The following is a 25,351-nucleotide window of genomic DNA, read 5'->3' as shown; positions in this document are numbered from 1 at the left end:
GCAGAGAGCAGCAGAAAGGAAAAGGAAATGAAAATAGAATCCAAATATTTTCCATTTGAACCCGATCATGCGTAACATGACCATGTTTAGACATGTGCCTTTAACTTTGGGCCAATGATCAACCACAAAGATGTCTCCTTGTATTAAATATTATAACATTCGGTGATCCCTTGAAGTTTACAAGTTGGTTTTTATGCTTACCTGATCAATGATGCCTTTCCGTAATCAGAAATAATCAATCTTACAAAGAAATAAGAAATAAGAAAGCAGACTGAGGTTTCTGCAACATTTGATGGCATCAGACACTTCCAGCCTCAGGCAAAGTCAAGACTCACCACGCTGCACTTCTAAAGGCACTTCAAAGAGGAATTTTTTGGACCAACAATGCCTCACTACGTGGGAGTCTGCCTGAAGAAACACCCACACCCTGTACACACTGACACATACACATGCAGACAACATCTGGGAAAAAACAAAGTCGGTTGTAGCATTTTAAATCTAAGTTTACAGAATCAAAACAAAAGCCTCTACAGTTGCCTGGAGGCCTGCGACACTGAACATCTATCTCTGTTCTTTTTTTTTTTTTTTAAAATATTTATTTTATTTATTTATGTATACAAGAGCTGGGGTGCAGACCAGAGTTGGGGGGCAGTGAAAGGATTCACCAGAGACAGAGTGGGGAGAAGAACAGGCAGACTGACTGAAATACACTGCTGAGGGGGGCGGCGGGAGAGTCAGGAGAGGTCTGCTGCGCCATGTGGGTTAGTTCCTTGGCTAGGGATCGAACTTGTGCTGCAGTGGCCTTGGATAGTGCTGAGCTTAACCCCTTGCGCCACTAGGGAGGCCCCCTGTCTCTGTTCTTAACAAATCGTGTCAGTGTGAACCTTTGCTGGGCACAGGCCGCACTGTAGAAGACATCTTCCTAGGGGCTGTCCTTGTGCCAGGTGTTGGTACAACAAAAGGTGTTTTCTCCCTCTAAAAGGGAAGGATGGGCACTTAATTTTTGTTGTTCTTGGAACCTGAAATTTTCAAGGAATTTTAAACTAGGTCTGAAACCCAACGACCTTACAATGCATATGGTATTCTTTTTTCTTTTTTGCAAGAGAGGAAACTGAGGCTAAGCAAGGCCAAGCAAATCGTCCAAGGCCACAGAGGCAAGTTGGGAGCACAGGAAAGACAGGAGCCGGGGTGCCTGGTCTCGGGCCTGTACTGGCTCCGGGTCTCTGCCTCCCTGTGATTACTCTTCTTTCTCTCCAACGCTGACGTGCAACGACACTTGTTTACAAAACCTTGAGACATTTATGTGAATTTTAGGTGTTTAAGGATTCTTGGGAATGAGCCTAATTCTTCAGTTAGACACCTGCCGTCGGGCTAGGGAGGCAAATAGAGCACAGGGGCTAGGACTTGACGGCCAGCCGTTTCCTACTGTCCCCACACTCCCCCTCGGTGCTCTAAACCCACCAGCACCTGGGTGCTAGCGCGGGCTCTCCGGGGGCACGAAGGATGAGGCATTTGTTTAACTCAGCCATTCTCAGCCTCTGGCTACCTGTCTTCCTCCCCAGTCCCCCGCTTACTTGTCATCCTGCTCATCTTTGCGGAAAACAGGTCACAAGCCTTTTTCTGCATTATTTTTACTCCTGCTACCTTTCCTGTTTTTCTAGTTCTCTTTTGTTTATTTCTGGCTCTGCTTGCATGGCACCTCTGCTCACCCACCGCAGCCTCTCTGCTTTCCACCCCGGGAGCTTCTTGTTTGCCTGGTAAAGGCTCCATTTATGCAGACAACACAAAGCAATTTGACCCACTTATTCTTTTCTGCCTCAGTGGGGTTCAGCGACGTGTATAGAATAGCAGAGAGAATGAAACCTTTTGTCCACCTCTGCCGAGGGTGAGGCCGTGGCGATGAGCAGAGCGAGAGGACAGTGGTGAGGGCAGGTGGGACCAGGGAATGACTCCTCAGGTCTCTTACGAATGGGCGAATGGAGCAGGAAGTGTTTTAAAAACTGGATTGGACATTGACAGACATGATGGCAAGAATGCAATTCTTTCTGTCTAAGCTTAGAGAGAGATTTGCAAGGACACTCACCTGGTCTCTATGTATTTTTACAAATAATCTTTCCTGCCCGTTTTAGAACGTTGAAAACATCACACACTTCATTTGGGTGGCGTCAAATCGTTAGTCACGGTCTCTGATTTTTCCATGTTGATAAAATGGAGTAAATAATTGTTCTTTGATTAGCCAGGAAGGAGAATGCAAACTATTAATCCCTAGCGCTGTCTCTACTCTAGTATATAAATTGATCCCTCCCTAGGAGGGAGGGAGGAAGGGAGGGTGAGGTAGGGCCACAGGTGAGCTGTTATCCTGGCAGCAATGACCAGGTTAGAAGGAACCAGCAACATGGAGAAGAGGGCATGGCCAGAGCAGGAGGGGCACCTGGTGATAGAATCTGGACTGGTCTTGAAGCCTTGGGTTCTGATCTTGGGGTTACTATCTTTAACATTGAGGCAAATCTTGGGTCTTGATATGTTCCTATTTTCTGTTTTGTAAAATGGGAGAGTTGGAGGACAATTTTATTTCAAGTCTCTTCAAGGTATTAAATGGCTTAGCTTTACTTAACATAAATATACTTATTATATAAATATAATATTGGGGCTATGTCATTGCAGAGGGCAGCAGAAAGCTGGCAAAGAGAGGGGTGGAAGAGGCCACAGGTGCAGAGTGGCTCTTGAAGAGGTGAAGGCACCCTGGCTTCCTGATGTGCTTGGCTGGGAATGCCCATTGGGACCACAGACGGGACATCAAAACTCCCTGGGTATCAGTTTCTCCATCTATTAAAGGAAGGGGCAGAACTCTTTAGTTCCTAAGTTTCTTTAATACTAAAATACTCTGTGGATTCTTAGCTTTATTTTTTTCTGCTCTAAAAATACTCAAGAAGTCATGGTACAGTGAGTATTTTATGATAGAAATAAAACGATGTTGATTTAAAAGCAGTAGTAATGCAACTTGTTTCCTCCACTTTCGCTCCTGGTTTTTCATTTCTACAAGAAAATAAAAACATGCTGGCTTTGATTTCATTTTATGTGTGTGTTTATGAGTGGCCTCTTTTTCTAGACAATGAGATTTCTAGGGACAGGAGCCATGTCTCTGAATCCTGCTTCTGGTACAATGCCAAGCATGGAACAGCCGTTTAGAAAAAGGTGGCTGAATTGATTTGATCACAGCGAAAGCATTTCTTTATACTATCAATATTAACACCATTCCCCTGTAATTAAAAAAGTGTCATTGCTATTACTATTATAACTGTCACTATTATTAGCCTATGTCATAGTTAAATGAAAGCAGGTGCTTCTTTTACTATGGAAGACCAGGCATTTTTTGAGAAAGGATTGCATGAGCAATTCTAGAGTCTGAAGTCTTGTGTGTCTGTGAGTGTGCGGTAGACAGGGGAGTGAAAAGACATTGCCAGGTATACAGGCACACCTCACTTTATTGCGCCTCACTTTACTGCATCCTGCAGATACTAAGATTTTTACAACCTCAGCGTTATGGCAGCACCATGCCCAAGTCCACCGCCATTTCTCCAATGCCACATGATCACTTCGTTTTTCATATTTTAGCAGCAAATTCTTTTTCAAATAAAGGTGCGTGCATTGTTTTTTGTTTTCTTTTGTCTTTTTAAAGACATAATGTTACTTAGACTTTAGACTGCAGCCTAGTATACTCATAATATGCACTGGAAAACCAAAAAAAAATATATGATTTGCTTTATGGTGATATTTGCCTTATTGCCATGGTCTGGAGTCAAACCTGTAGATCCCTGAGGTGTCTGCAATTCTTGATCAGCGGGTTTATAGGAGATGATGTGCAAAGTGTCCCATCCTCACTGGGAGTAGAGCCCCACACAGGTGGGTGGATAAATATTCTGATTGATAAAAGCATCACGAAGATGCACCGGTTAAGTGAGGAAAAGAGGCAGATCTGGAGTCCTGCAAAGATTGGGGAGTGGGTGCAGTGGAGCGCAGGAACCCTTCTTTGTCCTTGGGATGCCTTTTGGATGCTGCACAGCATCTCCGAGATTATCAGAGAGAATATTGTACAGTTCAGCCAAGCAGTAATTGCACAGCCCACACACGCTTTGAATCAGGATCCATTAAAAATAATGGGAAAGAGTGACAACATGAGTTTGGGTGTGCAAGGAGGTGTAGCCAGGGAGAGTTAACAGAGAGATGGGTAAGTTCCCCCCTTTAATGATAATTAATGTCAGCAGAGGCGCAGGAGCAGGTTCTGGTCTGTATGCATGAGGTGTGGGAGGATATTGATTTTTTTATGGAGATGCTGTAGTTGAAAATTTTAGAGAGGCATTCATGTTCCTCATTAATATGCAGGCTGGGTAGTGGCTCCTGGTAGTTGAGTTTAAGACAGAGACAATCTATACCGGCCATTAAAAGAAACACAGTCTAATGGCACATCTATTCCAGTTCTCTCCACTTTAAACATTCCTCCTAGCAGTTTTCACCCTTAAAATCCAGTGTTTAATTTAATATATTTGAGGATTTTAGAAAAAATCAGTCATTATATTTTTCGTACGTAGATGACTTAATTTCCTAAATCCCTACCATTTATAGACTATAATCCTGTGTCTTATGATGTGTATTTTTGGTGCCTATTTCCCCCTTGTTTCAATCTACTGGTTTCATTTACTTTCTTTCATGCATCACCCAGCTATTCCAAGGTTTGCATTATTCTAAGACACCTGAGGAGACCAAACGGGATTATTATTGCTTTTTACCTATGCCACCGGCTGTAATGATTGCAGCTTACCCAGGAAATCTGCTTTTGAGATCTCGTGGATATTATCATCTACTCTAATTAATTAAGACTCTTTGGGGCTAACATGTCATTATTTCAGTTATGGGAACTTAATTAGAACAGGAAATAAATGCATTCTAACACCCCAATTTTTTTTGATCCCAAAAGTTGTAGAAAGAAAGAAGGTAAGCTTATAAAGAGGGCATGATTCTCATTTGGTAGTGCTTAACATTCGTCTGAGCAGCAATACTATTAATTCTCAGAATGGAGCGGGCAGTTAAGCAGGGGACCAGGAGTGAGGCATGCCGGGAGCAGGGGTGGGGGCCTGAGGACTTTCTACCCAACCAGGGACAGGATTGTGTTGTGAATCCCCACAATATCTGACAGTCATCTTTAAATGTAAGTAGAAGAACACAGTTCAAAATAGACAGAGTGCTTTTGGCAGTAAACCGCTTTTAAAATTATCCATAACTCGATTTCTCCATTAGCACACTTAATAAAGAGTTGGCTTTGTTTGGTGGTGACACGGGCTGTTCTATTTTAAGCATATAAGTGCTCTAGTTATTTTAACTATCTATGGAGACAACTATTTGTGCAAGCTCCTGGGTTCATTCTTACCGAAGGTTCCTTGCCAGAAAACTGAGGTACAGGGCAGGGCGTGGCTGCCTGCCATTCAGCATAGTGGTCTCTGCAGAAGGTGATGTTGTGCAGCTGCAGACTCTCTGGGGTTTGGCCTCGAACCATCCGACTTGCCGTGAACAAAAATAAAAACAAAACACCCCCCCACAACACGCACACATTTAAAATTGATTCTGTGCAGTATTGGGGGACATAAGTGGACTCTGAAATCACACCATCCCTGTCTTGAAATTTGGGCTGTCATTCTATTCCCTTAGCTTAAAAACAAGCACTTAAGAAGCTTTGAGACACTTTGAAGATGCCAGCAAAGAGGTGCCCTCTGTGGTATCCTGTGTTCAATTGAAAGTGTCCATATTAGAGAATTCATAATGAAAGGAAATGGTTTGAACACATTCTTTTGTAGACTGTTGAATTTAATTAGGTCACATCTCATCCCGATCACTGAATCGGGCTAATTGGCTAACTTTGTACTATTTGGGTCTTTTGCAGATTTATTTAACATCTACCCTTCTTGGTTTGTCTCTGAGCACCTAAAAGTTTTCAAGTGCAGAAATCAGAGGAAGTGCCCCAATAATGATATTGCCCCCTTGTGCCCAGGGACCACTAGCTGGCTTAGTGTTTGACAGGGTCAGAATAGATCAGTGTGTCTTCAAGGTTTTATGGATGAACTGGGGAGGGAAAAAGGATACTGGCTTTCACGAACAGAGCACTGGAACAAGAGTCCTGTAATGCAGCTATATTATATGTCTCGCAAGTGCAGTGCTGACTGGACAGGTTGCTTTGATACAGGTTCCTTGGTTTTCCCATTGGGGCACGGGTGCTGACAAGTCAGAGATGTGCATCTGGGACAGGCTCAATTCCTAGGTGCTTGTGAGTCAGAAGCACTGATTAATTTTTGAGGAACCTGGTGCTCCCAGATGAGACACTTGAGTACCACACAGCTCATGTCCTGGGTGACCTGAGGAGTAACACCCCCTTCTGCAACGGGAACAGGAAAGGGGAACAAAGCCCTTGGAAGCAGCGAGGAGAGCTGACATCTTGGCCTCTGTCCCAGGCTGCTTCATGGAAGGCATCCAAATTGATAACAACCTCTTGACTTAGGTGAGTAAAACTATCTATGAATCTCCCATGAGCAGAGATGCCCCGATAGAGGAACAGTGAGTAAGAAACAGGAGCCACAGGAAAAGAATCTGCACATTTTAACACCTTCATTTTCAGACTCTGGGTGGCCGTCCCTGTATTATCTAAAGACGTCTCAGAACCTTCTAAAAAGGCAGTATCTTTTTAAAAATTTAAAATTTGTTATGTCTTCATCTTTGCCATCCCATAATAGGAAGATTAGTGGGTTTTAACACATTCCAATAATCCTACTTTACTTGGCATTTTGTATAGAATTTGCAAATTACTTTTTGCTGTAAACAGTAGCTGTAGAATACTTCAAGCTGAGAAGATTAAATGAGGCCCTTATCCCAAAATAAGCCTTTCAACTAAGTTAGAATGACTAACAAATTTCATCTTAGGAAATGTTATTTGGATATTAAAAAATATCTCCAGTGAAACACTGCCCATTGAAATCCTCGAGCTTCCATAGCGCACCAGGGTGTGAATGTGGGGGTGGGGGGAGCAGGATCAGGTGTGTGTGTGTGTGTGTGTGTGACATCTGTGAAGAGTACTTTTCAGACACACGTGGATCATGAAGAGGCCCTCAAATGTCTTATGGGGTGAGCACCTAGCATTGGGAGAAGAAGCTGCAGAGAAAGGAAGGACTGACAGTTTCTGAGGTGGAATGTTTTGGAACTGCAACCTGCCCCCCCAAAAAAAATACAGAAAGTCAGGGTGAAGGGTCACACAGCAGAGCCAATGGCAGAGATTTTAAAACTAAAAGAGACTTGAAAACCTTCAGCCAGGCAGCAGCACTGGTGTGCTCATTGGAGGTTTCTAAGGATGAGCAAAGCTGCGGGTAACTTTTTAGGGTAAAATACTCTTCTAGAGGTGATTCTTCCTTCCACCAAGTCCAATTATGAGGCAAGTTGAGGGATGAGGGGGAGCTCTGCATCAGGCAAGACAATGGCAGAAATGTGCACCCACCCCTTTGAGAAGTGGGGGGCTGAGAAGGAAGGCACATCTAGTGTGGGAGGGAGGCTGAGGATGCAGCTGACTTGCCAGCATGCAAGTCCCCTAAAGTTGCCTTGGGGCCCCAGCAGGTGACTACGGCCATGGCGGCATATGACCTGGAGGCCAAGCAGCCTTTGAGGCCTGGGGCTCTGCCAGGTCGGGACAGAAATGGAGCCGCCTCTGGTTTCAAGGCCTCAGCACTCAGCAGTGAAGAAGGAGGGGCAGGGAGGCGTTTTCTGCTGTTGGGGCAAGCAGGAAGAGTTTCATGCAAGCCAAGAAGGAAGTTCAAAGCACCCCACATTCTTGGAGGGATGTGTAATTCACAAAGTGAAGACAGGATCTCCAGGACTGATGGAGAGAAAGGGTTTGGCGGCCTGAAGTCTGGCTTCTGGGTCTGCCTCTGACTTATGTTCCTCCTGGCACCTCAAGTGAATCACCCAACCCTCTGAACATATGCTTCCTTCTTATGAAATGGGGTACCAGAACTTTTGGAATGGCTGCTCTTGAGGGTCAAACCAATCATGTATCTGTACACTGAAAATGGTAAAATGGAAAAAAAAAAGGCATCACTTTATGAATGAACTAATATGGTATGAACTACTTAATAGACATTAATTGGTGAATTGTTCCAGAACATTTTGATAATATTTGAAGAGTTGAACACAGTATATTTGAGTATGTGATGCAGGCATTGCTCTAACTTCCTGGGAGGTGCTTGACAGCACCAAGCAGGTGCTGAATACAGAACATTTTATGGGCTGTTTTAACAGAAAGGAATTCTTTAGTTGAGATGGGCAAACTGAGGTCCAGAGAATTTCAAGGGCTTGCAGATGGTCATGCTGCCACATATCAGAGCTTCCTCTAGGCCCGCCCTGGTCAGACTGAACCCCCCCCACACTGTCCCCTCCTCCACACCAGCTGTCCTGGAGGGTAGTTTTGATCAAGGAGGACTGGAATTGGGGTGTTCAAAACGTATATATCCCCACTAATCCCAAGTCCATTGGATGGTGGGAATAGGTTCTGAATGAAAGGCAGATGTCTCATTTCCCAGTATTCGTTAACATTCCTGAATCTCATACGCATGTCAAGACACCCCAACAGAATTATGCAGGGAAAGTAAACATAAAACCACCTATGTCGCACCTTTTCAGTGTTACTGAAAGGTATTTACCACAGTGAAGGTGCATCTTCATAGCTTCCAGGTGTCTGCTAGTCCCTGCCTGTCATGTTCCTCCATCCAAAGGACTCTCTAAGATTATCTTGAGGTTCACAGAGGTGAAATCTCCCACACTGAGCACAGCCTGTACTTACCCTACCCCATGGACAGCCAGACTGATAAAGAAGAGGATGCAAACATGGTGTGTGTACCAGAACAGCTCATAGGAGGCCTGTCTGATGGACTCGGTGGACGAGGTCATGGTCAGGATGAGGGCCAGTGTGGTCACCAGGCCGGTGATGCCTGCGATGGTGGTCAGCAATGCAGCAGGGGTGTTCTACGAGGCAAACACACCAACGTTCCATCTTCCTGCTAGTTTTCCATTTAGGATCAACCCTTGGGCATCTAATCAGAGAGCCATCCCTGGTACTCCCCGGTGGTGTAGCAGTTGAGCGCTGGGTTGCGAAGCTTCCCGCAGCCTGTGCAGCACCGGTTCAATCCCTGGCTGCTCCCCGGCCACTGGAGGAGGGTCCCACATGGCGCGCAGACCTCTCCTGCCGCCCACTGCTCCCCTCAGCAGTGTGCTTCCGTCCTTCTGCCTGCTCTGGCTCTAGTGAATTCTCTCACCCTCCCGTGCTTCTGACTGTACCCAGTGCTTGTATCAATCAATCAATCAATCAATCTTTAATAAATAAAATCTTGAAAAAAAAATGGCCCTGGTACAATCCACAAAGGGAGGTCTCTGGCTTTTTCTGCTCCCCATTCAGATGGAAAACCTTAGCTTTGGGCAGATGTCATCCAATGCCATGTCATTCGTTACACTTTTATTTCATCTGCCTGTATCAATTGTGATGACGAAGTTATAATGTTGAATTGAAATTAGGACAATATATAAAAATGCATCTAAAGATGAAATAACTCACAGTAAATCAAGTTTCAAGTTGTTAGTTTTTAAAATAAAAAGATGGCTTGACAGGCTTAATTGCATTTTAACATTAAAACACACTTTTTGGGAGAGCTCCCTTCAGGGTCTGGCTAATAAGATAGCTGCCTCCTCCGTTCCCTGGTGGTTCTTCTTGCTCTTGCTTTTTAATTGGAAGGACCATGACTTGCATTTCTTTCATGCCCTCTCTGGAGGCTTGGACTAAGGCTTTTTGTAAATCCTAAGTGATCAATAAAGATACAGCTATTCTCAACTGGCAGACTGTGCCAAAAGCCAGAATACTGACCTGCGAGCGCAGGGGACAGTTAAAGAGCATTTTAGAATATGAATCACAAAGCATCTTGCTCTGATTGTGAATTTCCCATATTCTTGCCAAGTCATTAGGATTCACACACGGTGTCACTATCATGGAGACAACCACGCGCAATAAACTCAACTCTATCTCTTGTCAGAAAATCTCATTAATTTGGGGTGCTCTGAGATCTCCAGGTAATTTGGACAGGACTTCTTTGTATTTATTTTTTCTTCCTAGAGCAAACAGTGGCTATAAAATAGAAAGGGATAAGTCTAAAACACTTAAAAGATTTCTTTTTTCAAGTGTACTCAGGCACTTTAGAAAGTCATTTACATCATCCGATGTACTCATTTTGAATCATTCTTCTTTGCTTATTAGAGCAAGCCTCCACTTTGCTTTTTCTGCAGCATTTCTGAGAGATTGGGTTGAGTTACAACGTAACCTCTAAAATAATCTCCTTGCATCTCTTCACAAATACTCTGTAATGAACACTTTGTGTTACTGATACTCATCTTTCTCCAAACACTCAGAATTAAAGGGTTTCCTGAACTTAATTAGTACTTCATAGTATATTGCTTCTAAAATTTTAAAATAACTGTTGGAAATAGCTGAATCATCTTGCTAAATTGCCTCGAAAGTATTTACAATAAAGACTTTCTACTACACTGGCTTTACAAAAAGTTTGAGATGCATTTTTGGGTGTGTGGGCATTTGTAGCGCATTTGTGGGGAAAAAGCATGAACCCCAGCGGACACCTAGACAAATGCTGTGGCTCCGCTGAGTGACCCCAAAGGCACCTCCCAGGCTTAGGGCATCTGTAGTTTTGACTTGTAACTGTGCAACTTGTTTTTCTTTGTATCAGCTAAGAAAACGTAGCTTTTGATCAATGGCCTGATATTGGAAATCACATTAGGACACTAGCGGACATGACATGGATGAATTTCCCTGAAAGAGACTTTGAATTTCCTTCTTCAAAAACACCTTCACGGGCCAAATAATCCCTTAAAGAGATGGGCCGGAAGGTAGCTAAGAGGTTGCCATTTCTGGTGAAGATTGCCTTACGGTTCTTCTTGTGCGTTCTAGCTATTTTAACCTGGGGAACAGTCTGCATGTGCATGACAGTGTGGCATACCATGGCCAAAGGTTTAGATTAAGTAGGAAGAAGGAGGTAGGGGTTGGATTTAGGGGGGACTGTTTTATCTCCACAGGTGGGTTTCTTGGTTACATTTTTTGGCTTTTTTTTTTTCAACCGTTCACAGAGGTAATTAGCATTAATGATGTCACTAGCCATACAGGCTTCATTATGAAATTAGTCACTTTGCCCGGTATCTGATTTGGCAGAGCAGTTATTCACACGCGTGCCAAAATAGGAGATGGGAGAAGAGATGCGGAAAGCAATTTGCAAATTGAAAATGAAGACATCCAATTTATAATCTCTGGTTTTAATGACACTTCACATTTTTTTATAATTGTAACATCCGCTAAAAAATTCTAATCATTAGCTGCTTTGAAAATTTAAAATATTAGGGATTTTAACAGGTTACTGCATTTCCTGTTGGGGTGTATTTATTATTTGTTGTTATAGACTAATTAAGTGGTATCAGTTTTTCTTGCGCATAACCTCTTAGCAACATTCATGTCATTAAAATATACCATTTTAGAAAAAGGTGAAATTGATGTTAACATTTGGCAAAACCCCCTCTGGAGCTTTCTTAAAAGCCTTTGAGGGCCTCCCCTGGTGGCGCAGCGGTTGAGCGCTGGGCTTCGAAGCTGTCCGCAGCCTCTGCAGCGCTGGTTCAATCCCCGGCTGCCAGACGAGGGTCCCACATGGCGCGCAGACCTCTCCTGCCGCCCGCTGCTCCCCTCAGCAGTGTGCTTCGGTCCTTCTGCCTGCTCTGCTCCCCGCTCTGGCTCTGGTGAATTCTCTCACCCTCCCGCGCTTCTGACTGTACCCAGTGCTTGTATAAATAAATAAATAAATATTAAAAAAAAAAAAAAGCCTTTGATATACAGTGTTCCCAATAAAAGGATAGGAAGAGAAAGGAATTTTTCAGGTGAGAAACTAGGTGGCAGGCAAACAGTACTCACTGCGCCTGCACTCCGGATGGGGTTCAGGTAGGTCTCATGCGGGGCATCTCCAAGTTTGGAAAGTGCAGCTGAAAGTCCACCTGCTTCCCCCGCCTGGCTGGCGTGGTAGCGCTCCAGGTTGCATAAATGTGCCACGATGTGAATAGCTGCATACAACGAGACATGGGACATGAGCCGCATGGATTTCTTCCTCTGAGATTACTCACGACTGCAGTGTCTCTATGGTCCAGTTTCCCTGCCCTGGTTCTTCTAATCTCCAAGGAACAGTGATTAATTTGTGCATCTCTCCTGGTGTCTTGGATGGAGTGGATTGAATACTTCCCAGGCTATTGCATGATTTACTATATCCATACATTTACATTCTATTAAGACATAAGGTAAAATCTAAATTCACCATCGTTTCATTACAAACATGATTATTCTGGAAGTGAACTAGGCATCATGATATTGCAACATAATTAGATAGGCTATATACTTTCTTTCTTGAGCAATCAGAAAACATTATTCTCCAATATGTTTGTACATCGTGTACAGCCATGTGGGATAATGCCAGGGAAGGCATCATTTTTGTTCTCTTTCAAAAATTATGTATTCTGTTTTTCCTTTATACATGCTAGTATATACGATATATACCTTCACACACACACACACACACACACACACACAAACACACACATTTCCAGGGGTTATTCCTAGTGGATTGAAATATGCCAGCATTTATGGAAGTAAATTTTTCTGTATAGTCTTAAGAAGAAAACCCATTTTTTCTAATTCTGGGAATCGGTGATGTCTAAATTCTAAGTGCAGAGAACTTGTCCAGGACACAGCACTATGTCACCTTCGGAGTCTGTGCTGCCGCCACTGTCCCCTGACTTGTGACTCTGTGGGGAAGAGCAGTCCAAACACCCAGACATCTGATGCTCTCCTACAAATGGAAGCCCTGTTGGGTGCTCCATGGATCTCCACCATTGAGATCAGGTTCCAGTGAGAAACCGGAATGCATTGCCCAGAGGATGGATCATTTCCCAGTTGATATCCTTTTTTTTTCTGCACCCACAGTGAAAGTAGCCCAGGCCACTGCTACTTGAGAGACTACAAGTTGTGTCCACGTCTAGTGAGGGGAAAAGGGGCAGCAGAAACTTTTAACAGCATTGGTGTCATCCTGAGTTCTGCGCTCCTGGTAGCTGATTGACTTAGAAATGCCACCTTCTATAATGTTGAGCCTCTTCTCTCTGGCACATGAGTTCCTTCTATCAGTCATTCCCTTTTCTGCTTGTAGAGTTCTACTCATGCTTTAAGCCCCAAGGCAAAATGCTTTCTATCAACTACTCTTCAATTCCACAGACACAAATGATACGGTCATCCTAACATTTCCCAGGCACTATTGCTGTGAGTATTTACTTATACCTGCATTTCTCAATGTACTTTGACTCCTCAAGAACCTTGACACCTGGCACATTGCTTACAGTATATACCTCAATGCTGAGTGACAACAAGATTACAGAAAGGGATAAAGGGCTAGGAATCCCATCTGTAGATGCAACATTACTGGAAGTGCTTTTTCTACGGATGCATATATTTTTTTGCACATTTTTCTATGGTCTTTAAGTTAGAAATCAAATCCAATAGGTTTTGATTGAGGCTCACCTGAGTAGGCAATGCTCTAGTGTTTTGAGTCTATGATGATAAACGTCTATTTGCAGATTCATTGAGGGCAGCATCTAAGAGGTAGTTTGTTTCCTCTTTATGTTCATTTGTCAGTGTATGTGGCCACATCTCAGAAGGGGCAGCCCTGTTCAGTCTCAGCATCCAGAAAGCTACAAAAGCTTATATGATTTCCATCACGATCCATAAAATGTGAATTACTTGCTGGATTGAACATAAACATTGGTATTCCCAATTGCAGTTTTCTGATAATTATCTTAAAGTTTTGTTTTTGGCTTTTAAAAAAAAATATTTATTTATTTTTTAAAGATTTATTTATTTATTTATACAAGCACTGGGTACAGTCAGAAGCGCGGGAGGGTGAGAGAATTCACCAGAGACAGAGTGGGGAACAGAACAGGCAGACTGACGAAATACAGCTGAGGGGAGCAGCGGGCGGCAGGAGAGGTCTGCGCGCCATGTGGGACCCTTGCCCGGTGGCCGGGGATCGAACTGGCGCTGCAGAGGCTGCGGGCAGCTTCGCAACCCAGCGCTCAACTGCTGTGCCACCGGGGAGGCCCCTGTCTTTTTTTTTTTTAAAGGACAGTTCATTAGGAAAAAGGAGAAAGAGAACAGATAAAGAGTATCTGTATTGACACAGGTGGACAGCCTTGGGACCAGAGCTGACCATTACATTAAAGTTTTGAATGAACAGGTAATTCTTGTCATAGCTAACGTATGCTGAATGTTTCCTATACTGCAAACACTGTTATGAATGCTTTAAACATATTATCCCGATCCTCAGGGGTGAATTTTATTTCCATAATTAGAGAAAAGTACTCAAAAGGTTAAGGGACTGTAGTCAGTAAGTGTCAAAGGTGGGATGAACCCGTTTGTCTGACTCCAAGACCTCATCTTTTACCCTAAGTTATATTGTTTCTTTTCATTAATCACTAACGTTTATATACCAAACTTTTTCCTGGAAACTCATTTCTCCCATGGGCTTAGCTAAAGCTTTTTGAATGGTTCACCTGGTGTCTTTAATCTAGAGACCAACGCCTCTTAAGACTATGACTCAGCAGAATCGCGGTGGTCTCTCTCACTGCAGGTGGTATCAAGGGTCCTTTCACATTCTACCTTTTCCCATTTACTCATTTGCTTCCAGATTTCTCAGATTCTTCCTCCCTAGACCAAAGCACACCAGGCAGGGAGTGGAGCTGGTCCCACTTTACAGAAATAGACAGTGAGCTTCAAACCAAATGAAGCAATTTATTCTCCATCACCTCATCCACACGTGACTGTCAGAAAGGGAACACAGGATAAATTCTGTGTCTTTTATATTCCATATTCTAGAACATTCTTCTCTCCTGTAATGAGTTGCTGATCACAATCTGTTTTCTACCAGACTGATTTTCACATGAGAATCTGACATTGTTTAAACTAAATTTAAATACATTTATTGAATGAGCAGATATTGAACTATTTATATGTTCTCATCGCCAGATGTCTCATAACAGAGCAGAAGAACTAATAACGCAGCAGCAGCAGAAGAAAACCAAGATACTTTTCAAGTAGTAGCTCCTGAGGGAATATGTTGAAAATGATTTTTTTTCCATTTTTTTAATAGTACTTTATAAATTTCATGTATTACACATTCCTTTGCTTAGCTGCATCCATTTTGTTTTCTTTTCACAAGGTGGAAGATAAAAAAGGTAGCATCTAATCTCAGGAATTCAGAGAAAAACTACTTGCATTCATTTTGTCAAAATGTTTTATTTCTTCTTATTTAATTTTACTATTATCTTGGCTTGGAACTAAAGGTACCTCAGTTACCAAATGTTGGTACTTGATAGATAACCAAGGGGAATCTCGATTTTGTTACCTTTTAGATATCATATTTTTTATCCTCTCCTTCAGACACGGTTTATGACTGCTTCAGGGACGTATTAAATAGTGATGCATTTTCATCTTTCTCTCTTAGTCATCAGGATCATATCTTGTGATTAGATTTCATTTTAGCAGAAAGAATACTGGAGAGGTTACCTCTCTGTTACTAAATTTCTTTCAGCCCCATTTTCTCATCTGTAATGTGGGTGGATTTGACTCAACTGTGTGACACCCCAGCTCCCTTCCAGCTGTCTGGTTCCCATGCTCAGTCTGAATTTAACCAGGAACATTCACCATCTAAAAGGGGATTGCAGACCATTGTGAAAGTATTTCCAACATGAAACTCACATTTGAGTATCTTTTAAGAATCAGCTCTGACTTAAGGGAACTTTTGATACCTTGTGGCAAATCTAAGCCATCAGCTCTGCAGCTGGGGTTCTCCCTGCTGCCTCTGTGCAGCTTCTGCTGAGCCCAGGGGAGTCCAGGATCCCCTTTTTTGAGAACCCACCCAAACTTAGTGCCAGAACAAAAGATGCTATGACAGGATCGTCCCACAATGTCATTTCCTCAGCTAAGTGAAAAGAGAGCAGCAATCTTGGACATACTACAAATGTGCATTTAATTGGTATATGAACTTCTGAGTTCAAATAAGGGGCTTTTATTGAAGAGGGAACAAAAAAATCATAAAGGCTACAATTAGAGCCAGTTGCCCTGAGAAAGTCTCTTTTCCTTCTTTCTTTCCTTTTTCTATCGTAGGAGATGAAAGAAAGCATAATGGAGGGAGAATCTTGGGAGTGTGGTCAGTTCTTGCTGTCTTTCAGCCTCCCTGTCAGCAATGTCGTTTTGAGTTAGACACCTGCTAATTAAGCAGCCTGTCGAATAGGAGCAAATCTTGGCTGCAACTAGAACCAGGCCTGAACCTTCAGACTTGTGGTCCAATTTCTGCAGAGAGGTAAAAAATAAGAATAAGGTATTTTTTTTAACCTTATTCTGAGCTTGCTCCTCTCCACTTGCCCCTGGGATGTTTATTGAGGTTCATATACTAATTTTAGCAGCCTGTCAGGAGTGGCACATGGGTAATTGTGCCCCAGCAGATGCAGTGGGGACTTTGCTGGAGAGGGCTGTTTGGATCACTATTTACCCGCCCCTAGGAAGGAAGCTCAGGATCAGTGAGTGGGTGGGGCTTCAAGGTCTAGTGTGAATCAGAGTCCAGAAAGATCCACGTTAATAAGAATGGAGAGACTGTGAAACTATGATTTTTATACCAGTGTGGTTATAGGTCCCTGGGGATGATTTATGAGTGGTGGAGGAATGTTCCAACGCTCTTATCGTGGGCAGGCAAGCAGGAAGGCAGGAAGCCAGAAGAGTTCCTGTCACTGCATTTTCAGTGATGCCCTTGATTATAGATACCATTGTTTGCCTCTTCCCACCTCCTCCCCAGCCTCCTTCCACCAGGCTCTAATTACAGCCCTTAATGATTCGACCAATTAAAGCCTGCGGTTCAACTTATAGGGGAACGGATGAGAAATTAGAGGCTGGCATGCACACTTCGATGTGGATGCACTTCTTCCAAGGTTACACACCTCTATTAAGCCAGTCGGCTATTTGAAAAGCAACATAATGGGCGATGCTAATAAAATCAGCATGGGGACATTTTCAGCTGCTCCCAAGTGAATATACCCGAAGGACAAAATGTGAAAAGCAAAGGTACAGCTATGAAACCAGGGCTTAGCACTTTTTCTTAAAGCCGCAGTTGCCAGCCACATTTCTTAGTTAATGTGAAATGTAATAATTGCTTTGTCAGGGTTTGGGAGAAAGGAGCGCTTTCTCTCCACCCTCCTGCCTTTGCCTGGAATGAGAACAACGGCATGGAGGCTGGTGGCTGGCAGCCATGCAGTGGGAGATGAGCATTTTGCTTTCAAAAGCAGCCTGACCCTGCTGGGGGAGCCTGGGTAGATGGGAAGGAGGCTGGCAAAGCAGGGGGGTTTCAAGAGGAATAGACCAGAGAGAATACTTGATTCTCACCAGGGATGTGTGAGGCGCAAGGGAGGAAGGGCATCCTGCTTTCCTTGGTTGAAGCAGCACAGGGAGTGATTGTCTTAGATGACTGGCATCATTTTGATTCTCTTCCCTGCATGCTCTCTGTTACCTGCACCCCAGACTGCTCCTGTTCCCCCAAACACCGCTGCACTGTAGTGTCTTGTAACTTTCCTAGGATTTCCTTCATTTGCTTTTGCCTGCTGGTCAGCTCCTAGTCCCCTTCAAGCTTGATCACCTATAATGCATGCCAGGCGCCAAAGGAACCTGGATGCAGAAGGCACAGTCAGCCCTGGAGGCCATCGGAGTCTGAGGAATTTTATTTGTGGTAAGAGGCTGTGACCTGCAGGTGAGCTGGGCACCAGCCTGGACCTGGCAGCTCAAGGGGAAGCTGACCACGTAGATTCTGGATACGGTGCCATCTTATCCAATGAAGGAGAGAAGAATATTGCAGGCAAAGAGAGTAAGGGCAAAGGCACAGACTATACAGAGGAGAAAAGCCCAGGGGTTGGCCAGAGATGAGACTGGAGTAGTGGGAGGGGCTCCATGCGCAGAGCCGCCAATCATGCTAAACTTGGACTTGATCTGCTTTTTGATCACAGAAGTGAATGATCTTGCAGGCTGCAGATTTCTAAGCAGTTCACCACTCACAGCTCATGTGCATGTGTCATGGAGTTGGACAGAGCACGACTTTTCTCTTAATTATGCAGAGACAGGCATAGGGAGCTAGCTGAGATCTCATAACCCATCAGTAGCAGGGGTTTAAGTAACCTCGTCATCTGAACTAGTCAACTGTCACCCCTACTAAATTATACTCCATTCCTCAACGGGACTGACCACATTCCATCAGGGCACACGCAGGAGACAGTCACTCTGCATCACTGATGTGTTTATGCTATTGCTATGTGAAAACATAGAGAAATACACACACCCTGAGCTTGAAGGGGAAAGCTGGCTCTTGGCACACACTCTCCTTTAGTCTCTGCTTCCTCTTCAGATGTGTTCTGGCTCTGTGTTTTTCTGTGTTGTTGCTGCTATTGTCCCTTTTCTCTGATTCGCTGATAATTCTTTTAGAGTCCGCCTCTGCATTAAAGCTTTTGCAAAATGATAATATTCTTCCTGCACGTTTACTGTGTTTTTGTTTCTCCCTTAATGAAGGAAATGAGGCTCTTAAGGAAGCCTAGAGAGTCCCTGAATTCTTTCTTTGAAGAGCTTTCCAAGGAGCAGTCTGCGCTCCACCAGGGTGCCACCCAACACGGGCATCTCCGTACTCTCAGGGGACCCTTGTTCGGATTTTGAGAAAATTTTCAGGGTCTGGAAAAGACCTCCATTTCTGAGCTGCAATCTTCTTCCCTGGGCCCTCATTCCTTTGCATCTTCACTCATTCATCAAAAGTTATTGGCACTGGTGTGTACCTGGCGCTGCTCAAGGCCTCGGAAGACAAAGATGAATTACCTTTGTCTTCTGCTCCCCATCCCTTAGCTGGTTTTCTCTAGGATGTGGCGTCTTTTTACCCTTGATTCTTAACAAACTACAAAGACCTTTTGCAAACATCTTCCAGGTTCGTTTAATCTGGCATTGAAGACAACGGAGGAGGAAGTCTCCCCACACGTATCCGCACACCCAAAGTTGTGTTAATTGGCACTCGAGCACCGTCTGTCATGTCTTGTTGCTTAATTAAATCCACATTTGTTTTGAGTGTTCCTTTCACTCTGCTATTTTTTATGCATGAGAGGCTTAAAAACAAATGAGGAAAACATTTTAGAGTTAAATTAGCTTGAGAGAAATAGGCCTGAATTATAACTCCTTATTGTTCAGATAGCTTTTTACTCCAATGTCTTTGTTGCCCACTGGACATTGGTTACTGGTTACTGGCCTTGTCTCTCTTCCAAGGTTTACGCTTGGCCTTGGATGAGTCTTTCTAGTACCTTCCCTTAGAATTTTCTACTTCAAGAAATGTTTTGTTTTCTACTTCAAGAAATGACAGTAACACTTTATATGCCTTTAAAACTTCACATCTTCTCAAGATCCTTTTATGCCCCCAGCTCAATGCTGTTCAGAGTCTGGCTCAAAGATTGTGCTTTTTTTTGGTCCTTTTACTTCCCAAGTTACTGCTCAGTAGTCATTTTCCTATGACTTGAATGAGATGAGCCTCGGTCAATTTTAGTTCCCATGTGAATTATATTGTGTAATACTGTTCATTTTCAAGTAGATATTTATCATTGGATTATCAACAAGTTTAACTATGGACAGGTGAAAATGAAATTTCATCAACTACTCCTTAACAAATTGAGGGTTTGGTCACCATAAGTATAAATTAGAAAATTTTAAATTCATTTACATAGAATTTTCACGTGGCCTGATGAAAGACAACTATTTCTTGAATCCAAAGGTCAGCGGGGGTGTGGGGTGGATTAAAGAAAAATATTAAGTTAAATATTATAAAATCTATCAGGTAGTTAATAAGCACTCACCTGTATTGATGGCTATCCCATAGGCAACGAGTTTGTGGAATTTGAGGGTTTTGTCTAATTGTCTCCTCCAGGACCCTCTGCAACACTAGAGAAACAAAAAGAAGTCATTTAGGGAAAATTCGTAGTGATGACAATGTGAGAATTAAGGAAATGAGATCCAGGCTCTGCCTCTGAATTGCTGGAGGCATGTCTATGTGACACAAAAAATCAGAGGTCATTAGTTAGCTAAACAGGTCAAACCAGTAGTTACCAGTGGCTTGCTGAGATTTCAACTCAATAAAAGTGACTGAATTAGTAGATCCCTGACTGTAAGTTAAAACTAAAGAACAAAAAACCTGCCGATAACCACGCATTATCTATAAATTATTCCTTATTGCACAAAGAAAGGTACTTTATTCATCTATACCTAAATATTCATATAGTTATGATCACATAATACACTCTTTTCTTCTAGAGTTAAATACTTATATAAACTTACTGAATTTCTTGTAAAAGTTATTCCTTTATTTTTAATAACTTTAGTTTTATATATTTTTTATATTGTTCTTCATTTTTTTTTACAATGTATGCTTTCTCATCTCAGTTATAGTCCCTGTGAAAAATTCTTACCACCAGTTCTCCCGTGTACCATCACCATAGTCCTTGTGACCTTCCCACCTGTTTTAATCCTACTCCCTTCTCCCCACCCCCTCCAGAATGTCTTTGCTTTATAGTTGCTTGTTGATTTTGATTTTCACTTTATTATAATAAAAGTTATTTCTTATAAGAGTTTGGTGAAATAGTCTATTCAGTAAGAAAGAGCTAAATACCAATAGAGTGGAATCAATATAACAAGTCCCATTATGTTCCAGAGGGACAAACATCTATATAGTAAAAGCTGTATATGGTGACTGTTTTCTGGGGCTGAGAACTAGAGAGATGTTTCTTAATTGGCATTTGGTTTAGCTGCTTGTCTCCTTTCAATCAGAAGCGTTAATAGTTCAAGCTGTTATATATCTATCTTCATGAGACAGGTCAATTTTATTAGCCCTACTTTTCAGATGGAGCAACTATATCAGGGAAAGGTTGAACAATGAGTCCAGGGTCATGTAGGGAGTCAATAGCAAAAGGAAAAAAAATCAAATCAGAGGCACTGATTTCTAATTTTTGTTTTAGCCATTGTGTTCTCTCTCATCAAGAAACAAATCTCAATTTGAACAGAAATATTGGTAATCACAGTTAAAGTAGATCTCTGTTTTCAATGGCACTTATATTCATAGATCATAACAACTGGATTATTTTAAGTAATTTATTACTTACGATACTTGTCCCTCTAATGAATGAAATGAGGTTTCTGCTGACTGGTAGTAGGATCAGCATGCAGTTGAAGTTCAGGCACACAGCAGATGCTCGAGCCCAAGCCAGTGTGGACTGTCCATAGAAAGACACAAGAAAGAGCTACAGTAACAATAAGGAAATGGGGGGAAATAGAATGTATCTTTGCTTTTTGAAATGATAATGTGTGCATGGTTGCCAACTCAACTTACACCCAGAAGAACTCGTGTGTAAAGGAACGACTCTTCCTCTTCATACCAATAGAATGTGTCAATAAACAGATATAAATTCACTCCCAGCCATGAGAGCTAGAGCAGAATGAAAAGACAGACAATCAGTACTGTCATCCACCTTTTCCTCTATTCAAAATCACTTGGGGTTCTTCTTTTAAAGTGAAATGAACAGCTTCCTATTAATCAGAATTACTCCATGTCCTTATTTCTCATAGATTGGTTTTTAGCATTGATTATAGTAGTAAGAAATTATTAACTTTAAAAAGTTAATATAAAAAGTTAAGGAATTTAATGAAAAGTTCAAAACCTTCCTCATCAACATTGCTCTCTATAATGTTTGAAGTCAATGATGTCAAGAAGGAGGAAATCTTTAAAAAAACAACCCAGAAAGTACCCTAGAAAAAAAATTTCAATTTCATAGTCTAATTCAAAGACTTCATTTGATTTGGAGAAACATTCATACATTATGCAAAAACAAACTACTTGACTTTAAAAATAATTAAAAATGAACTCAATCGGAAAACAACTTTACATGATTCTGTAAGGGTAAATTAAATATATCTACTGAATGTTTTCTAACAAGTTTTAGTCTTTTAACCAGAGTCATGCTTTCAGCTATTTAGCATTCCTATCCAAGTTAGCCTCAAAATCAAAGACTATTCAATATATATGTATTGAAAGTTGAATAACAAATGTGATACTTACTGCCAATATGACGGAGAGGCTTTCATTCAAAATCCAGCACCTCATCATGACAGCTCTGCACTTTTGCAGAACTGTGCCTGGATATTCTAGCCTTAGTAAGGGTTTCCCTGCTGAATTATTTTGTCTTTCTGTCTTTGGAAGCACCTACTGGGAGCAGTTCTCGAGGAATTTCTAATTAAGGACTTGCCAAAGGAACATCACCAAGCTGACATGCCTCGTGACCTGGTGAATACAAGGCAAGTCTCTGTCTATGATTCCTTTCTTCAAAGATTTCATAAGAAAAGAAAACTAATTTTATTAAATTATCCTCATGTACTCTATACTCCATTCATTTTCTACATGATTGCAGTCAAGATGATAATAAGTCTTCATGTAAATTTGAGAAATTAGCTAACTGTTGAAGGTTGAATGCAGCAAAAACACTCCACTTGAGCTTTCTCAACTTTATTTTCTCTTTGTTTACCTCTTCTTCTTGCAAAAGAGCTTTTTCTAGAAGATATACTGTGCTGGATAAATAACAAATAATCTCTTGGAAGTTGGTGAAGATAAAATAAAAAAATTTTTAAAAATCATTTATTTATGCATAGAAGAACTGGGGTGTAGGTCAGAGGTGGGGGGGGTGAGATGATTCACCAGAGACATATGTGGGTCAGCTCCCTGGTGGGGGATTGTACTCAAACCACGGTGGTGATAATGCTGAGACATAACCCCAAGGCCACCAGGGAGGCCCAAAAGAAAAAGATCTTAAAAAAAAATCACATACAGGAGAACTTTCAAAAATCTAAAAGTGTGATGATAAAGAACCAAGTAGACTATTTTTATGAGATGAGAGGAATAAATCCTACTTTTCCCCAAACCCACTTGGTGCACTGTGAGGTGAGTGGGGTTGTCCTTTATAATTGGTGATCCCAGGATTGGCTGTGCATGAACGTGAGTTTCCTCAGATTTTCCACAGGTCATACATGATAGATAGTACAATTAATTGATAGTGCAATTCTCCGGTAGGAAAAATTGCCCCAACTGTCTAGACCTGACTCAAATATTTCATTTAAACATTTCAGATGATTAAGATGAAAATAAGAGGGGATTGGAATCATCTGAATAACTACCCAAGTTTTCTGTGTTTTCATATAGGCAGTCTGGTTAGTGGTGCAAAAAGAATTTAAAATCCTGGTAAGAATAATTGTGAGTTTTCATTGAGCTAAGCAATCATCATCATCATCAAGAATTCAGACATTAGGTTAGGATCTTCCAAATATTGTCTGGTTGAATCACATGTGAACTCTGCAGTAGCTATTGTCAACACCAATGTAAAAATGTGGAAACAGGTCCAAATGAAGTAATTTAGCTACAGGAGCAGCTGTGACTCGAATCCAGTTCTCCCTGACTTCATCTTCATTATTTACCACTACCTTATACTGCATCTTTTCTGAAGGACTAATATACGGATTTGTGTATCAATCATATTTAACACATACATTTAAGTTGATTCTTTACAAACAAATGTGTTATTGCATGTGATTGAGTGTATTATCTATTTCCACATAATGCCAATGAATATAGAAAAATGAATGTTATCCTATTGTATGAATCATATTTTTAATTTTAAATATAAAGATATGTTTTGAACAACCTAAAACCTTGCAGACACCAGGGAGGAATTGCTTTTCCCAGGATGAACTAATTCCTAGTGAGAGCAAAAACTTATAAAAGAACATATCTTTCATATGCAAATCAACCAATCCAGAGCCCATACCCTTAACCACCTCCTTTATAAACCTCTCATACACCAATTCAATATTCTCTCTTTCCAAATCTCTCCAGGGTCAGGTACTAGACTAGGGCCCAGCCCTCCAGCCATAGCCTATTAAAATTATCCATATTATCTGATCTTAAACTTGTTCAACTTGTCTACCCTGTCTTGTCCAGTCTTTCCCACAAAAAGTGAAGACTCTGGCCCTTGCTGTTGCTCTTACTTCTCCTGTCTCCTGACCAACCTTGGTACTTCACAAGTGGCCCCACATGGAGAGATGTGCCCCTCTTTTTGGGAATTGTCAGGAATAAAGTAATCTTTCAAAGCAGATGAATCCATGTATGTCGTTTGATTATATTTGAATAAAACAAACCCTAAGTATATTTTTAAATACCAGTATTTCTAAACATCTTGAATGTTGAGATCATAGGTCAACTGTTTTGATGAATGGGTGAGCTTTCTACCTGTCAATCAACCCTCTTGTCACCTCTTTTGAGTCTCAGTTTCCAAATTTGTCTAATGACAATGATTATATTATGATACTGCATCAACTACGGCACCAAGCCAATGTTATTCTTCGTTCACCTGCATTTCTCCTAATACACACACACACATACGCACACACGAGACACACACACACTTACGTGAGATTATGCTGCCTTGGGAGAAGTTTTAGATTTATCAGTTCAAATTTAGCAAATTTGCTCCTCTATAGAAAAAGAAATCATTTTCCAGGAATTTTCCTGCTAGAAATATATAAAAGTACAGGTATTTTGGCAGCATTAACCTGAGGTTGGGTGCAGTGAGTGAAATATCTTCAGTAGCTTCGTTAACAGTGAATAATATAAAGATGTAAAATCTTCATATTTATTTCTTTAAGCCAATAATCTTCCATGATGAAATGATTTGTTATTTCTGAAGCACTTAGGATTTACATATCTTAAAGGCCTTATTCAGTTGGGTTATAGAAATTAATTCAGAGAGAATACCTCTGGAATTTTATACCATCTTGTCTATTTTAGATTCAATGAGTGTGAGAAAGAGTTGGAATTTTCTAGCTTTCTACACGCTACACACAGTGTTACAAGTGAGAGACACATATTGTGAATAATAATGTGTGGTCACATTTTTATTTTGTTAATTGCTTAGAATATTTCTAGTTGTACAGTAAAAAATTATAATTGAAAGTTTCAGGCTTAAAATCACATCTTTGCAGGCTTCATTCTTATTTCTAAAATGTGATGTGTTTCTCATTTTGAAT

The 25,351-nt window shown here is 41.6% G+C and overlaps 1 protein-coding gene across 1 annotated transcript in view; it reads right to left on the bottom strand.

Moving 5' to 3' along the window:
* The window catches only part of NOX3 (NADPH oxidase 3), a 53,759-nt gene extending 31,374 nt beyond the window's left edge, over positions 1-22,385 (bottom strand). Inside the window, exons 1-7 of the mRNA XM_037521010.1 lie at positions 22,338-22,385; positions 21,612-21,707; positions 21,385-21,495; positions 20,086-20,170; positions 12,044-12,189; positions 8,873-9,054; positions 5,426-5,555 (exon numbers count right to left, since the gene is read on the bottom strand). Coding sequence (XP_037376907.1) covers positions 5,426-5,555; positions 8,873-9,054; positions 12,044-12,189; positions 20,086-20,170; positions 21,385-21,495; positions 21,612-21,707; positions 22,338-22,385 — 798 coding nt within the window. The remainder of the gene's footprint in view (positions 1-5,425; positions 5,556-8,872; positions 9,055-12,043; positions 12,190-20,085; positions 20,171-21,384; positions 21,496-21,611; positions 21,708-22,337) is intronic.
* Between the last annotated feature and the right edge of the window lie 2,966 nt (positions 22,386-25,351).

Source organism: Talpa occidentalis, unplaced genomic scaffold, assembly GCF_014898055.3.
Source record: "Talpa occidentalis isolate TD23 unplaced genomic scaffold, MPIMG_talOcc4v2.1 talOcc4.2, whole genome shotgun sequence".
Taxonomy (NCBI): Eukaryota; Metazoa; Chordata; class Mammalia; order Eulipotyphla; family Talpidae; genus Talpa; species Talpa occidentalis.
The sequence above is the reverse complement of the archived record's forward strand: the minus strand, read 5'-3'. Positions and strand labels throughout refer to the sequence as shown.